This window comes from Microtus ochrogaster, unplaced genomic scaffold (genome assembly GCF_000317375.1).
Source record: "Microtus ochrogaster isolate Prairie Vole_2 unplaced genomic scaffold, MicOch1.0 UNK14, whole genome shotgun sequence".
Taxonomy (NCBI): domain Eukaryota; kingdom Metazoa; phylum Chordata; class Mammalia; order Rodentia; family Cricetidae; genus Microtus; species Microtus ochrogaster.
This window is the reverse complement of record NW_004949112.1, coordinates 7,183,742-7,200,295: the sequence shown is the minus strand read 5'-3', so window position 1 is coordinate 7,200,295 and position 16,554 is coordinate 7,183,742. Positions and strand designations below refer to the sequence as shown.

Sequence of the window (16,554 nt, the reverse complement as noted above, 5' to 3'; positions counted from 1 at the left end):
TAAATAAATAAATAAATAAATATTTAAAAAAATCGAGTTGGATTTGTCTAACACACTGCTTCTAAATGTCCATGGAGGAGTCTAAGTTCATAAAGTGCAAAGGATGGGATACATATTCTATATATTACGACAGAACAACAAAGCCACAAAAAAGTCCGTTCCTGGGTAGACGAACGCTAAAATAATAAACAAAAGATCTGTAAAAAAGTACAAATGAAAGCTTGATACACAATTAAGACATAACCACCACACACAAATTCTGCTGGAAAAACTGCCTCATTGGACAGTAAGTAGATCCTTCAACCTGGTGTCATATAAAGACGTAGACCTCGGACCGAACAATCCAAATGTGATCCTTTCCAGGCTCTAGCCAGGTAAGTGCAGCCTTCACCCTCATCAAGGAAACCTCTCTGCAAGAGACGAAAACCACTATAGAAAACCACAGCCAGCCAAAAGGCAGATCGGTGGAGCCCAATCCCAACTGATGCATCTACAAGTCTATTGTATCTAAGACTCAGAGATCGAAAGTTTGCTTTGAGATTGTGTCTCCTAGGAATGTCAGAAAATATATAAAGTCCCACCAACATGGCTGCCTAAACATGATCTGAACAAGGACAACACCAACAAACATGCTAATGTGGATTCAAGAGAGCTCATGAGGCCTCAATCCCACACACAGAACTCTAAGCAATTAAGGAATGAGATGAGAACTGGAGAGGGTAGTCTTCTCCAGGGAAGAGCACATACAAGAAACATACAGAGTAGTCTGTATTTATATATGTAATGACAATGAAAAAAACTATGGATTTGGAAGAGAACAAAGGGAAGGTTTATAGAGAGAAAGGGAAGGGAAAAATGATGCGATTATATTATAATCTCAAAGAATAAAACCAAAACCATACCCAAATGAAACAATAATAAAACAAACATAGAAACAGAAGGAAATGCTGGTTTTAAGAAAAAATCCCAAGACCACATACTGACCATCTGAAATGTTTTTTAAGATTTTAAATTTTAGTGCTCGCTTCGGCAGCACATATACTAAAATTGGAACGATACAGAGAAGATTAGCATGGCCCCTGCGCAAGGATGACACACAAATTCGTGAAGCGTTCCATATTTTTTGTACGGAATATATACATATTAGAGTACTACTCAGCAGTAAAAAACAAGGACTTCTTGAATTTTGCATACAAATGGATGGAAATAGAAAACACTATCCTGAGTGAGGTAAGCCAGACCCAAAAAGAGGAACATCGGATGTACTCACTCATATTTGGTTTCTAGCCATAAATAAAGGACATTGAGCCTATAATTCGCGATCCTAGAGAAGCTAAATAAGAAGGTGAATCCAAAGACAAACATGTACGCATCCTCCTGAATATTAACCTTCATCAGGCGATGAAAGGAGACAGAGACAGAGACCCACATTGGAGCACCGGACTGAAATCTCAAGGTCCAAATCAGGAGCAGAAGGAGAGAGAGCACGAGCAAGGAACTCAGGACCGTGAGGGGTGCACCCATACATTGAGACAATGGGAATGTTCTATCAGGAACTCACCAAGGCCAGCTGGCCTGGGTCTGAAAAAGCATGGGATAAAACCGGACTTGCTGAACATAGCAGACAATGAGGACTACTGAGAACTCAAGAACAATAGCAATGGGTTTTTGATCCTACTGCACACACTGGCTTTGGGGGAGCCTAGGCAGTTTGGATGCTCACCTTACTAGACCTGGATGGAGGTGGGTGGTCCTTGGACTTCCCACAGGGCAGGGAAGCCTGATTGCTCTTAGAGCTGATGAGGGAGGGGGACTTGATTGGGGGAGGGGGAGGGAAATGGGAGGCGGTGGCGGGGAGGAGGCAGAAATCTTTAATAAATAAATAAATTTAAAAAAAGATTTTAAATTTTATTTATGTGCATGTATATTTGTGTATATATGTTTGTATGTGCATGTGTGAGTGAGTATGTGTGTGCACACATGCATCTGTAGTACCCAGGGAAGCTTGAAGAGCTAGATTAGAGGTGTTGTGAGCAGTTCACTGGATGCTTAAAACTCAGGTCCTCTGGAAAAGCAGCAAGCTCTCTTAAGTGCTCAGCTACTTCTTCAATGACTCAAATTCACATTTGAGTTTTTTTTTTAAAAGAACAGTTTCTCTTTTTATCTAAGTCAGAAGAGTAAAAGCTATTTGCAAAATGTCTAAGGCCTAAGAACTGACACCTGATGAGGAAGGTCCTTCTGTATATATGCAGCTCTTATTGGTTAACAAATACAGCTGCTTTGGCCTATGGCAAGACAGAATATAGTCAGGCTGGAAGAGATATAGAGAATAGGCAGAGTCAAGATCAAATGTAGCTGCCCAAGGGAAGGACAAGCTGAGACCTTACAGGTAGGCCACATCCTTGTGGCAATTCACAGATTAATAAAAATGGGTTAATTTAAGAGTTAATTTAAGAGTTACTTAAGAAGCTTGAGATAATAGGACAAACAATGTTGTAATTAATAAAGTTTTGTGTGATTATTTGGGTCCGGATGGCTGGGAAACAAACAAGCAGTTTCCGTTTACAGACAAAACAAAGAGCTCTGGGGAAGAGGGCAACAGATAGGAAACCCAGATGAAGCTAGGTATGATAGTACACTTCTCTAATCCCAGCACTCAGGAGGAAGAGGGATGAGGATGGGCTCAAGTTACAAAGAGACCCTATCTAGAAACAACCTAAACTCCAGTGGAACAAGTACACAATAGCAGTTATCAAGAAATACACAGAAAAGTCACCAAGAACATGAGTCTTTAACCAGTCAGAGGGGCAGACCTAATCCAACACTTAGGAGACTAAGGGGGCAGGAACGTGGATCACAGCCAAATTCTCACACAAGTCCAGACTGTGCAGGTAACTTGAGGCCTATCAAAAGGGAACACTGTAGCGAGCAGCATAGAGCCACACCTGATGGAGATGTATAATCAACTCCTGAGACGGCTAAGGCCTGACTTATGCTATGATCACGCAATGATTATCAGCTGCTTGCATATGCGTGAACCTATGGGCAATGCCCACCTGGCAATCCGGGATTGGCAGCCCATGCCTACTTAAGGGCTGGGAGAGGTTTGCCCAGGAGGAGAGAGGAGAGAGAGTGAATAAAGTCCTGGAATAAACTGCAGTGAGAAGAGCTCCGGTGGTCGCGTCATTCCTTGCTGGACGAGGTGGTGGCCTCTTACGACTTGTCCCCTCCTTCTCTCTTTCCCTCTCTCTCTGGGCAAACCTCTCCCAGCCCTTAAGTAGGCATGGGCTGCCAATCCCGGATTGCCAGGTGGGCACTGCCTATAGGTTCACGCATATGCAAGCAGCTGATAATCATTGCGTGATCAGGCCCCAGCCAATATTAGGAGCTGATTATCAGGTGTGGCTTCATGCTGCTCTCTACAGAACACGAGATGAGATGATGAAACTGCATCTTCCACACTTCAGGAACAGAGGAAGGAAAGTCCCATACCAATGTGGGCGAGTCTCAGGAGAGAGAACTAAGGAAAGTTCAGAGACAAGTTACTGGTAATCATGGAATTTAACACACCAGCCAACATGTTTCACAATGCAGAAACAATGGCACATATAGACAGCAAACACATTAGAACAAGTGTTAAAACTAGCTGACAGGAAAGAGGAAATAAAACTGGGAATCAGAGAAAAGCTGACAAGATATGTACAATAGGATGACTTTATAATCTTCCAGTTTCTTAGAATTTCTACCAATTCATATTGCTCACTGACAAAAAGATAAGCATTCAGAGTAAAACATAAACTCTCCTCTTTCTCCTCTTGCTGAGAGAGGTTTCACAACAACAACAAAGAGAACATTGAGACTAGGCAGTTAGAACTACTTTTGAAAAACCTGTCTTTTAGAGCTGGAGAGAGGACTCAGTGGTTAAGGGCACTGGCTACACTTGCAGAGGATGCAAGAGTGACCCCCAGCACCCATATGGTGGATCACAACCATCTGTAACTCCAGTTCTAGGGGCTCTGATGCCCTCCTCTGAACTCTGGATACCAGGCATACACATGGTACACAGAGGAACAAGGAACACCCCCGCATAAAATAATAATAAAAATTTAGAAAAACCCTACATTCTACATTTCATAGTGCTGTTTTTCTTATTTGAAGTGATGTAAGGGATAAAAGCTACAGTGCTACTTCTTAGGCACGCACTTAAGACAGTTTAGGGTTCATTAACAATGTCAGGGCTTATCAACAGCCTCATCAATGCTGTCAGTCTTAAACCTGTTACTTGTCAGGGTTATCAACAGTCTCATCAACACCAGCAGTCTTAAACCTGTCACTTGAGACCGCTAGGGAGACGAAACCAGCCCTCAGCCATGTAGAATACCTTCCCAGGCGACATGAAGTCCTCCCTTTCTGCTGGGGTCTTGTTCCTCCAATGGGGTCCTGTCTACCTGTATCCCTGAGTCTTCTCTGCTCAAGGGCTGCTGTGCGTCTTCATCACCACTGTCTTCAGACCAGTTCTGAGTGAAGGAGAAAGAGATCTTGAGACTGTGGCAATTACAGTGACTTAATTGTAAAAACAATGAACAGTTCCATAGAGAAGCAAAAGCCAAATAAAATTTTGTCTTTTCAAAGTTTCCATAATGGGAATAGAATAGTTTGAGGTGATAAAAATCAAGACTGAAGTATGACATCTCCACGTACGTGCGTAGTGCAGATGAAGGCGAATCTCAGAACAGAGACCTAGCGAGACTAACAGGTGACAAGGAAGGACAGAGTGCAAACGGAAGTGTCTGGGAGTCAGTCACGAAGACTACAGAAAACTCAAGTTTTCCTAGTTTGAACTTCATCAGTTTTATTTTTTTGTGGATATGTGAATTCAAATTTCTGAGACTAGAAATAGAAAGAAATAATTCGAATTCTAAAGAATCCAGCATGCATCTTTGAGGCAGTGTCTATGAGAGTAAGTTTTGCTTTTTAATTTTCTTGATCAATAGTACAGTAGGAACTAAACATGATCAGTCACTGGGTACAGCTATTCCTTGACCTACAGTATAACAGGAACTAAAGGTGATCAGTCACTGGGTACAACTATTCCTTGACCTACAGTATAATAGGAACTAGACGTGATCAGTTACTGGGTACAGCTATTCTTTGACTTACAGTACAGTAGGAACTAAATGTGATCAGTCACTGGGTACAACTATTCCTTGACCTACAGGATAATAGGAACTAGACGTGATCAGTCACTGGGTACATTTATTGCACTGACCTATCTACACATTTCTGTTCTAGAAAAGGGTACTGTAACCTGAGAAGTTTTCTCTTTTTCTTCTGTTTGAAAACACACCAAATAGCTACAGTATTATATAATCTGTAAACTGTATTGACATACATTGATTTGGCCCAAAATCCTAATAAATCTTCCACAGTTAATTTTTAAAGCACGACTTTATTAAGTTTCACTCAGAGAGACTGAGTATTACGCACACACACAAATGAGCTGCTCACCATGGCTCACACGTGCAGGTAAGAGGACAATTTGCACAAGTTGCTTTTCTCCATCTAACTCAGGTGTTCAGGTTTGGCACTTAGGTTTACCTGAGAAGCCAAACTCACCGGCTTAGTGAAGAGAAGTCCTGTTTAAATAGCATGTTCTATGGCAGAGAGACACACTAAGACTACTGCTGCCTAATGGGCATGTACTTATAATATAATGTGCAGTGTCAAAACCGCAGCCACTTACTGGTGTGTCGACATCTGGACCAAGGCCAATCTCTTCACCTTCCATCAAGTATTTCCCCCAGTCAAAATCATCTTTCTTTTCTAAAATTTAACAAAGGAACCTCGTTAGCTTTATCATAAATATCTGGCAGAAAAAAAAAAAAAACCAACAAAATCCTAAGTACCACAAAACTACAGGAAAAGAAATCCACATGAAACTCAAAATACCTTTAAAAAACCATGTTAACAAATATTGAGATAGTTCTGACTGGGGCAGTGTCTGATGTTTGCCTCGCATGCACGAAGCCATAGGCTGGCTCTTTAATACTGCATTAGCTGGGCACAGCAGCAAACACCTGTAATCCTTGAACTTAAGGAAATTCAAGGCCACCCTTGCCTACATAGTGAGCTTGAAGCCAGTTTGGTGTGTCTTTTTAAGAAATTTTGTCTTAAAAAGAGAAAAAAGAAACAATAAATCCAAATTAAACATATCTTTTATCACTTCAATTAATTCACCATAAAAAGTTCTACCTGAATGTATGCCTTTATGACAGAAAAGGGCACCAGATCTCATTACAGATGGTTGTGAACCACCTTGTGGTTGCTGGGAATCGAACTCAGGACCTCAGGAAGAGCAGAGCCATCTTAACCACTGAGCCATCTCTCCAAGCGCAGAGATCTTACATTTTAAGTGAAATTTTGCAAGTCCATCCAAAGCAACAGAAATAATTTAATTTCCCGATTTTAAAACTTTTTGGTTTTCAACATAGGGCTTCTCTGTGTAGCCCTGCCAAGGATTTTTTACAACTTTCAATAAAAATCCAAACAATTACTAGGAAATGAAATCACTCTGTGTCTGATAACATACCCACTTCTTTGTCTCTTGGCGTCTCCACATAGCTGCGGTTGGAAGGAGAATCAGACAGACACAGGAGGAGGGACAGTATGGAATAATGGGTATCCGTCTGTAAAAAGAAAGTGAGAATGGCTGGTGAGCGTTTCTCAGAGTAGACCGAGCAGGAGAGAGTAATTTACACTCGCACTTTCCTTGTTTCAAAAAACATGAGTTACCATCCAATAAATTCTTATCTCTAAACGTTCTTCACATTCCAAATGTTTATACAGATATGAAATCTAAATTGCATTAAGTCTGATTCTCTATTTCTTTTCTTTTCTCTTTGGTTTTCCATGACAGGGTTTCTCTGTGTAATAGCTCTGGCTGTCCTGGGACATGCTTTGTAGATCAGGTGGATCTTGAACCCAGAGATCTGCCTGCCTCTGCCTCCCAGGTGCTGGGTTAAAGGACTGTACACTATCACTGCCTTAGGAGTACTGCCAGCAGGCTGACCATGTTCCAGTGAAAGGCCACACACCCACGACTACACCAACAGCAAATACCAAGTGAGAAGAGCGAACATGAGCACATTGCTCACTTCACAGCAAATCTGAGGCAACAGCTAACTTGTTCCAGCCAGGGGATGTCTGGAAGAGATGCCGAGCTGATGATAACCGCACTGCAGAGAACAAACACAGCACGGAAAGAACGAACACAGCACAGAGAGCACACGCCTGAAGGCTCACCTTTGTTTTCTCCACACAGGGGAGTGGCGCATTGAGAAACTCTGTGGTTAGTCTCTTCCAACTAGCAGCTTTGCCGAGGTCAGAATGAATTGTGAATTTTTCATAAATCCTAAAATATTTTTTAAAAAAATCAACTGATAGCAAAGGATTTGATGAAAACACATTAATGAATGAATATATGCAGATATACAGAGACTCAACATACCCTTCTATTGTTTTTTGTATCTTGTGACTGTTGACATCCAAGAAACGATGAAATCTGGTGAAGATAAATGCAATTTTTAATGCCAATTTTGCCATATAGCTCATCCATGCTTGAGCCATAGCTCTCTGTATTCCTACAAATGCCCGATACTCCTCACAACCCTGTTCTCCAGATCCCACGTTCAGTATAACAAAGTTTCCTAGGGGTTTTGATAGGTCTTGTTAGGTGGCTCAGCACTCACTGGGAAGCTAAGGATAGCCTGCAACTCCCAGCAATCCTCCTGCCTGAGCCACCCGAATGCTGCAATGACAGACATGCATCATTATGCCTGGCTTTTCTTTGTCTTTTCAATATAAGAGAGAAGTCCTGTGGAAGTCTTAACACCCATCCTCTGAGTAATTTTGCGTTTTAAACACACAAAATGAAATACAAAGAAAAGCAAGCATATTCAAGTACAATTACCAAATATTTAAAAAGCTTTGGTAAGGGTCTGGAGAGATGGCTCAGAGGTTAAGAGCGCTTGCCATTTTTCCGGGAGACCCAGTTTCCATTCACAGCACCCACAACTGTCTATAACTCCAGTTCCAAGGCAGCTACCTTCTTCTGGTCTCCACGGGCACCAGGTACACACATGGCAATGGCACACACACATGTACATAAAGGCAAATCACCCATACACATAAACAATAGAACCTAACATCAGCAGTGGGATCAAAGACTGTCATTAATGTAATAATAAAGAACACTTGGGAATAACCTTAAGTAGTTGTAATACAACGTGAAAGACACCTTTTCTCCTGGTGATAGATATGCTTTTGCTACTGTTATTATACCATGCAACATCTTAATTCTTTCCCAACTCAAACATGAACACCTGCCTCCTGCTGCTAGAGGTATGAGAAAAACTGCTAAAGAAACAATTACTTTTTGAGTTCCATGACTTATGAATAATATAGGTTACAACTAAAAATTGCACTTGTGATTTTGGACAGTTGGCATGCTTTCCATGAACCTGAGAGGTCTGTATCCTCACAAACTAGGAAGATACTCATGTCTGGGCTTATAAATCAAGATCGCAGACTTTGACAAACTGTTCCGTGTTCAAGGAGAATTTTACTGGGCATGCTACGTGTTGTTCAGTAGTAGAACCTGAGTTTGTTTTATGCGAAAGGAGGACACAGAATCGGGGAAATCTGCAAGCGGCCTGAGCAAGAAGAGAGTTGCTGAGACTTAACATTCATTTTCTCAGCAATTAAATAAAATACTTTTGATGTGCAGTGAGAGCAGAATGACTCCGTTTTCAAAGCAAGTTTCTCGCAAGGGCACTTCGGGGAGACCGAGGCACAGCAGCAGCCGGCGGCTCCCAGGAGGCCGCACCCCCGTCCGACCGCCCGTCCGCCCGTCCGCCCGTCTGCCCGCCCGCAGCCGAGACCCCACACCTGAAGTTGGACCACACGAAGTCCAGGGCCAGTCGGAAGTTGGGGTCCGCCTGGTCCCGCAGGCCAGTGACCCGCCGGACGAGCTCACACACATCGTGCTCCAACAGTCGGTCCATCCGTCTCCCGGAAGCCCAAGGCCGGGCCATGCCCGCCACCTGCCTATCAGGAGTCTCCGCGGCCCGGCGGCTGCTCTCGCGAGACTTCCGGCTCTGGCGGCCCCCGACGACGCCGGAAGTGTGCTTGCGGGAATCCCTGCAGCCGCCGTCTGGGCTCGGGGGTGACCCGGGACTGGCTTGCAGCAGCGTCTCGGCTTGCGGTATTTGCGGGATGCAGTGCGTCCCTGTGCGGTGAGGATGTTTGCTCTTTCTGCTTGCACGTTGGGAAATTAGTGTTCTTAGGGTTTTTAACGTTATTTCTTATGATCATTGTATATTAAGGGTCTCTGGATAGCCTTGATTCATGCTTTGCGTTCTGACGTATTCTGAGGGCAACCGGGTTTCCATTTCAGTGTACTGTTTTCATCATATTTCGAGAGAAATAAATAAAAAGTATTTACTTACTCATGCTCTGAGCTTCGGTTTCTCCGCCAAATGATCCAAATTGGGTTCTCGGTGCCACCCATTTAAATATACGGTTCTGATTAGACCAGGGACACGGTTAAAACAGAAATAGGATCCGTTTATTGCAGGGGTTCTCACCCTTCCTAAAGCTGGGACCCTTTAATTCAGCTCCTCATGTTGTGGTGAGCCCAACCAAAAAATTATTTCATTACGATTTCATAACTGTAATCCTGCTTCTGTAAGGAATCATAATGTAAATTATCTGATAGGTGATCCCTATCAGAGGAAGGACTAAGGTACCTCGAATTGTATATTATAGGTTTTTCCACACACACTGTGCATTGCCCTAAAAGGCTTTTGACTTTATTTTGCTGCTAGGTAGACCCAGAAAAATCATCATTGCACAATCACCCCTATCAAGCAACGGCTGTTTACTTATCCCTGGGAATAGAGAGGGAGCCACCCTGTGAGTCCAATGGGGGAGAATTGAAACTGTGAGGGCACATGGCATAGTCCAACCGTATCAGGTAAACCAGCCCAAGGTCTTGTCAGACACTAGATGGAGAAAAGCAAAGCATATCCCTCCCTCCCAAGACCCCCATAAAGTGACAAATTCTGACATTGTGGAAAGACACAGCACACACACTCAGGACTCAGTCTTTGTTTTATAAGGATCAGATGGGGAAGATTCCAGTCTCCCTAACTTTGGCTTTATTCTTGTGTTAATTTGGATGCTACTGTCTCTGGAGCTTTACTCTCTTGTCTTATCTGCATCCCCAGCTCTGTTCCCAAAACTTCTTTGGGGCATTTGTCTTAGTTAGGGTTTCTATTGCTGTGAAGGGACACCATGGCCCTGGCAACTCTTATAAAAAGGAAAAACATTTAATTGAGGCTGCTTAAAGTTTAGAGGCTAATCTGTTATCATCATGGTGGGATACGGTAGGGTGCAGGCGTTTATGGTGCTGGAGATGACAGTTCTACATTTTGCAGGCTATAGGAAGTGAACTGTCTCAATGGATGTGGCTGGAGCATATATGAGACCTCAAAACCCGCTGCCACAGTGACAAACTTCCTTCAGCAAGGCCACAACTTCTAATAGTGCCTCTCCCTTTTGGGGGCCATTTTCTTTCAAACTATACAGCATTAAAAGGGTGAATCCTTGCCTAGGAAGGATCATAAGGCAGTTTCTTCTGGATTTTCTACAGAAGAATCAGTCAGCAGTACAGGTTTGGTTTGAAATTGTCTTGTGTCTATAAAGACACAGATTTTAAGCTAGAGTGATTGGCCCCAGGCTTGCAGGGTACAAGGACACACAGGTCCTTCTGCACCATCACCTCCCTTTCTCCTCAATGTATAACTCTTCTTGGCCTCACCCACCACCCCTTCACCCCCCCAGAGTGGCAGCAGCAATAGCAATAGGGCTATCAAGGAGAACTCTGTCTCTGTCTCTTTGATGAACAAAGAGATGTAAGGCCTACCTGAAGCAGGGGTTGAGGCCAGCACAGTGGCTGCCTCAGGAAGAGGAGCATCAGACCCAGGCACTGTTAGGCTCCTTGAAGATCAGTCACCTACTATGGGTTACTTCTGGAATCCTAACACCAACATGCCCCATAAATGACTCTGCTGCTGTCCATCCCTTACCCCATCATCCTTCCCTGTGGGTGACATTTTCTGCACAGTGAAAAAGGGGTCCCCTTTGACCACACACAAGAGTTTTCTTTGACACTGGATATTGGAGAGGGTGGGGTAGGTGACAAACAATGGGGCGGAGTGCTTGAAGGAAGACCACATGATGATGGACAATATAGGGACAGCAACAGACCCCTGGTGTTGCGTTCTCAGGGGACCTGGAGTGGAGACTCCCAGGCTGGGAATGTTTAACTCTTGCTGCTATAGGGGGAAATATTTTCTACCTGTGTAGGCAATGGCTCTGTTTCCATGGATTTATTGTAAATCGTCCATGTTATGATAAGTGGGCAAGTCGGGACCTTCGCTGCTGAGGGACAAATATGGCATACAGATAGACCTTGAGTGTGGAGTTTACTGAGACAAAGGGAATGGGGAGGAAAGAGGGAATGGGAGGGGGGAGAGAAAGAAGAGAGACAGAAGGACAGAAAGCTGCCTCCTCAGACAAAGGAAAGAAAGGAGAGCAGGAAGACAGTGGGAGTAGGCGGGGCTTGTCTCTTAAAGGGACAGAGTACTGTCTGCCAGTCATGAGGCAGGGTACAGGGCTTGATGCACTGTGGCAGGTTCCCAAGGAGCAGGGCCAGTGGTGTGCCTCAGTGCTAATAGTCATGCAGTTCAAAATTCTCTTGACTTTTTTCTTCTGCTTTATACTCTATAAACATGAGATTTAGCTTCTCAATTTATAGCTGTTGGAATCTGCGTGTGTGAAATCTTTTATTGAAATATTGTCTACAATTGCTTGAATTCATGGACCAGTTTTTGGATAATGGGTGCTTTGATTATGTTATGTCTTTTAGTTCATTGACATGCTGTAACGTATCATGTATATTATGATATCATGTACATGTATAATGTTAAATAGAATTCATGTTGATTTCCTTGGATTCCTCCATTTCAACAATTCTTAGGTACGTAAGGTCATTGTTGTTCGTTTTTCTGTTTCTTTGTTTTGTTTTTCAGGAGAGGGTTTCTTTAGATCAGGCTGTCCTTAAACTCACAGAGATCCACTCTGCCTCTTGAGTGCTGGGATTAAAGGCATGAGCCACCACCAAGGCTGTAAGTCTATTATTGCCTTCAAAATTTTTCTTTGATTTGAGACCCTAAAACACTTGAGAGGGGAGAGCAGGCACAACCCTAGTCAAGAAGTTATTTCCAATCGAAAACAACTTATAAAGGAAAGAATAATTGTCTCCAATAGTTTCTCATGGGTCGTGCTCACCGGCTGACAGCCAACCCAAACTGAACTCTGATATTTTTGGAGATTTCCTCATATGGCTTTGCTTGAGCATTTGTAACCTTTGTCATCCTTGTCTCGTATGATTTCCAGCTTTGTGTTTTTATGTATTTTTTTTCATATGTGTGTTTCTCATACCTTTTCTTTTTAAACATTCAGGCTAGTTTGTTTTATTAGCATGCTTGTTTTCTGAAGAGAAAGAGAAAGAAGGCATGGGGTTAGATGGGGAGGAAGGTGGAGAGTATCTAGAGGACGTGATCATGATATTCATGATCAGAATATATTGTATGAACATTTTTTTTTTGTTTTTGTTTTGTTTTTTCGAGACAGGGTTTCTCTGTGGTTTTGGAGCCTATCCTGGAACTAGCTCTTGTAGACCAGGCTGGTCTCGAACTCACAGAGATCCGCCTGCCTCTGCCTCCCAAGTGCTGGGATTAAAGGTGTGTGCCACCACCGCCCGGCTTGTATGAACATTTTTTTTAAAGAAAAAAATTTTTATAATAAAATTTTCCTGACTTTTAACAGTAAGATTGAGTCACTTAAAGTTGTCTGAATTTCCCCAAATATCCTTCACTATCTGAAAGGGCAGTAGTGATATTTTTTACTTGATATTTCAGTTCCTGTTTCTCATCTGTGTCAGAAAAATACACGATTGGGGTCAGGGGAGATGAATGACCTGGGTTCAGATCGCCAGACTTCACATTAATATAAAAATGGGCGAGGTGGGGTGGAATCAGTCAGAAATCCAGAGTGTGATGGCCTCTAAATCTAGACAAAATGGGGGGCTCTGAGGTCAACCAGAGACTCTGTCTTGAAAACAGAATGTAGAAAGTGAAAGGAAGATATCTAGTCTACCTCTGGCCTCCATGTGCACAGGTTAGCACCCCCTACACACACCAGTGCACACATAGATCACACACAAATATATATAAGACCAAGGCAAATATGAATTTCTACACACATATATTCATATACACATGTACATTGATATATATGTGTGTGTGTGTGTATACATACATGAATATCATTTCGTATTTTCCAATTTGTTGACAATTAGAAATAGTCCTTTCCCACAGTAAAGTCTTTGTCACCAATATGCCCCCCCCCACTGGTTACTTAATCAGGTAATAATCTGTCTTCCTCAGGTTGAATATCTTTCATTCAGAAGTTTAAAATCTAAAATGCTTTGAAACCTAGGACTTACTGAGCAGTTTCAGGTTTTACATGTCTAGATGAGTTGTGCTACCACACCTTCTTGTCATTAATTCTATGTTTACGAGCATTTTGCCTACATGTATGTTTTGAATCATGTGTATCCGGTGCTCTCAGAAATCAGAAGGCATCAGATTCCCCTGGATTTATGGATTTTTTTTTTAAAATTAAGATACCACTTGGCCCATTAGCTCTAGCTTCTTATTGGCTAACTCCTTCATCTTTATTTAACCCATTTCCATCAATCTGTATCACCACGAGGTTGTGGCTTACCAAAAAAGTTTCAGCACATCAGTCTCTGACCACGGGTTCATGGCGTCCCTCTGACTCTGCTTTCTTCCTCCCAGAATTCACTGCTGTCTTCTCCACCTACCTAAGTTCTGCCCTATCAGGCCAAGGCAGTTTCTTTGTTCATTAACCATTACAAGCAACACACAGAGGGGACTCTCACATCACCTCCCCTTTTCTGTTTAAATAAAAAGGAAGGTTTTAACTTTAACATAATAAAATTACATCTCGCTGCCTGGACAGTCACCCAAAGTTCCTCTGTACCGATGGGGCATCCATCTTTGACCTTCAGGCCCATAGTATCTAGCAGACTTTGTGACGAAAGCAGGAGATTTTAAAGACAGTTCAGTCACTTTTTTTCTGTATCCTGCAGAATGTCTTGCAGTCTTTCATGAAGCAGGAATCCAGAAGGAACTTCTCATTTTTAGGCAAGTTCAGCAGTCATTTTTCTGCAGGTACTGCATGTCCAGTTCAGCAGTTCAGGCAAGAGCAGTTTCTTGCCCAAATGGCTAAGGAGCCTCTTTGATGCCCATCTTCCTGTCAAAGTAATTGGTGTCTCATTGTCATGAAAAATCCTAAGTTCTTAAAACATTTTAAATGCCATATTCTGTAGTCTTTGAAAGATATGAAGAATGCTTATCTATCTGAAATATATCTATGCACATCTAGAAAATCATACTAGCATGACTACAAGTTTGACTATTACAGATGATTATTAATCTGTATTTCTTAGTTATAGATTATATTTCAAATGAGCTACACAATCACAATACCTTAATCAAGATCAGAAATACATATACATATAACAAAATTGATCTTAAATTTGTATCAATAAACCAAGATCCATATCAATGCAAATCTCTATAGCATATCCCCCTTTAAATGTAAAAGAACAATTTTAAAAATTGTGATTAACGGGCCAGGTATAGTGATGCACACCTCTAATCCCAGCACTCAGGAGGCAGAGGCAAACAGATCTCTGTGAGTTCAAAACCAGCTTGGTCTACCTAGTGAGTTCCAGGACAACCAGGACTATGTAGGGAGACTCTGTCTCCAAAAATCAAAATAAATAAATAGCAATTCCTCAGAAGTGCAAAGATAGAGAGAGTCCTATGTTAAATAACAACATGAGGAAGGACTTGAGCCAAATCTAGACTATCATAATCTTAAAGCAAATAGGTTTGGTGACAGACAGAAAACAGCTCAGTGGCAATTTCAGAAACTTGACATAAGCAGCATGCTGCCCAAATGCTTAAACAGACCCCTCCCCCATGTGCAAGGGATATCTAAGTAGTTCCTGGTTCATATCAAAGACTATTCTTTCATGATTCCTTCACATGGTAACAGGTAACTTTGAGTTAGCTGCCTGTGGAGGAAGAGTCAGCGTTCTCTAAGAACATAGCCCCTGGGGAGCTGATCACAAAGCTGTACAAACCACATGTTCAAGAATATTTGGGCAGCACAAATTGGTCCTGAAGGATTGGGGCTGGAGAGATGGCTTATGGATAAGAACATTGGCTGCCCTTCCAGAGGTCCCAAATTCAATTCCCAGCAACCACGTGATGGCTCACAGTCATCTTCTGTGTGATCTGATACTTAAATAAATCTTTAGAAAAATATGAAGGGTACAAACTTGGGTAGGTAGGGAAAGGGGATAGATCTGGAAAAAATGGGACGGGGAGATCTGATCAAAATACTCTTCACAAAATTATCAAAGAACTAATAAAAAGATGAAAATAACCTTGAAGGTCAGATGGGTTCTCATGTCACTCAGCACAGGCTTTAAGGTCTAACTTCTCTCCAGCATAGCGATGGAGGGTCGTCCATGTGATTCTGTGATGTCTCTAGTGTGGCCCTTTGTGTCACTGAGAACCTTGTTCCGGTGATTCCCTTTGTGCCCAGTCACCAGGTAGGTTTAGGGATCTGTGAACTAAGATTGCTATAAACATGAACAAGCCGGAGTCAGTTGGCCAGTGAGTCTGTTTCACTTGGGTAAATAAAATACTTAGATTCTAAGTTGCTCACGCATGTTCCAGCAGGTCTGAGTTTGTGTGAATTAGCAAACAACTCCCCAGGTCACTGCACATTTGCACCCCCACTAAGTGAGCTTTTGAACTCTGTAGTGCCATGCACACCAGCATTTGTAATTATGAAGATATTTAACTGTTCATCTATTCAGTCACTACTTTCAGCAATCTAATTGGTATCTGTTAGCATCTCACGCTGGTTTTCATCTGTAATTTTTAACAGCAAACTGTATTAAATGTATGTTAAATTTAACGTGTTATTCATTTTTTTTTTTTTGAAAAGCTGCCAGCAATGTATTTGAGGGCTTTACCTTGTCATGGTAACAATTTGCATTACACAGTTGCCAAACTTTTCTGCTTTAGCTTGTCAGTAGGTGACCCAAAATACATATTCACCTATGTCTTAGTTAAGGTTTCTATGACTGCGCTGAACACCATGACCATAAAGCAAGTAGAGGTGAAAGGGATAATTTGTCTTACTCTTCCACACTGATGGTCACCATTGAAGGAGGTGAGAACAGGAACTCAAACAGGACAGGCTCCTGGAGGCAGGAGCTGATGCAGAGGCCGTGGAGGGGAGCTCCTTACTGGCCTGCTTCCC

The 16,554-nt window shown here is 42.3% G+C and overlaps 1 protein-coding gene and 1 non-coding gene across 5 annotated transcripts in view; one reads left to right on the top strand and one right to left on the bottom strand.

The window, feature by feature from the left end:
• The window catches only part of Tubgcp5 (tubulin gamma complex associated protein 5), a 55,230-nt gene extending 46,138 nt beyond the window's left edge, over positions 1–9,092 (bottom strand). For all 4 annotated transcript variants that reach the window (XR_003378697.1, XM_026789117.1, XM_005366919.2 and 1 more), the window contains exons 1-6: positions 8,947–9,092; positions 7,508–7,561; positions 7,303–7,411; positions 6,590–6,686; positions 5,744–5,823; positions 4,382–4,517 (exon numbers count right to left, since the gene is read on the bottom strand). Coding sequence is in view for 3 of the 4 variants with exons in the window: in XM_026789117.1 (XP_026644918.1) it covers positions 4,382–4,517; positions 5,744–5,823; positions 6,590–6,686; positions 7,303–7,411; positions 7,508–7,561; positions 8,947–9,092 (622 nt within the window). In the remaining variant the exon portion in view is untranslated. The remainder of the gene's footprint in view (positions 1–4,381; positions 4,518–5,743; positions 5,824–6,589; positions 6,687–7,302; positions 7,412–7,507; positions 7,562–8,946) is intronic.
• LOC113458339 lies at positions 1,018–1,124 on the top strand. The gene has a single exon (XR_003378724.1). It is a non-coding gene; the product is annotated as a U6 spliceosomal RNA (small nuclear RNA).
• Positions 9,093–16,554: the final 7,462 nt, after the last annotated feature.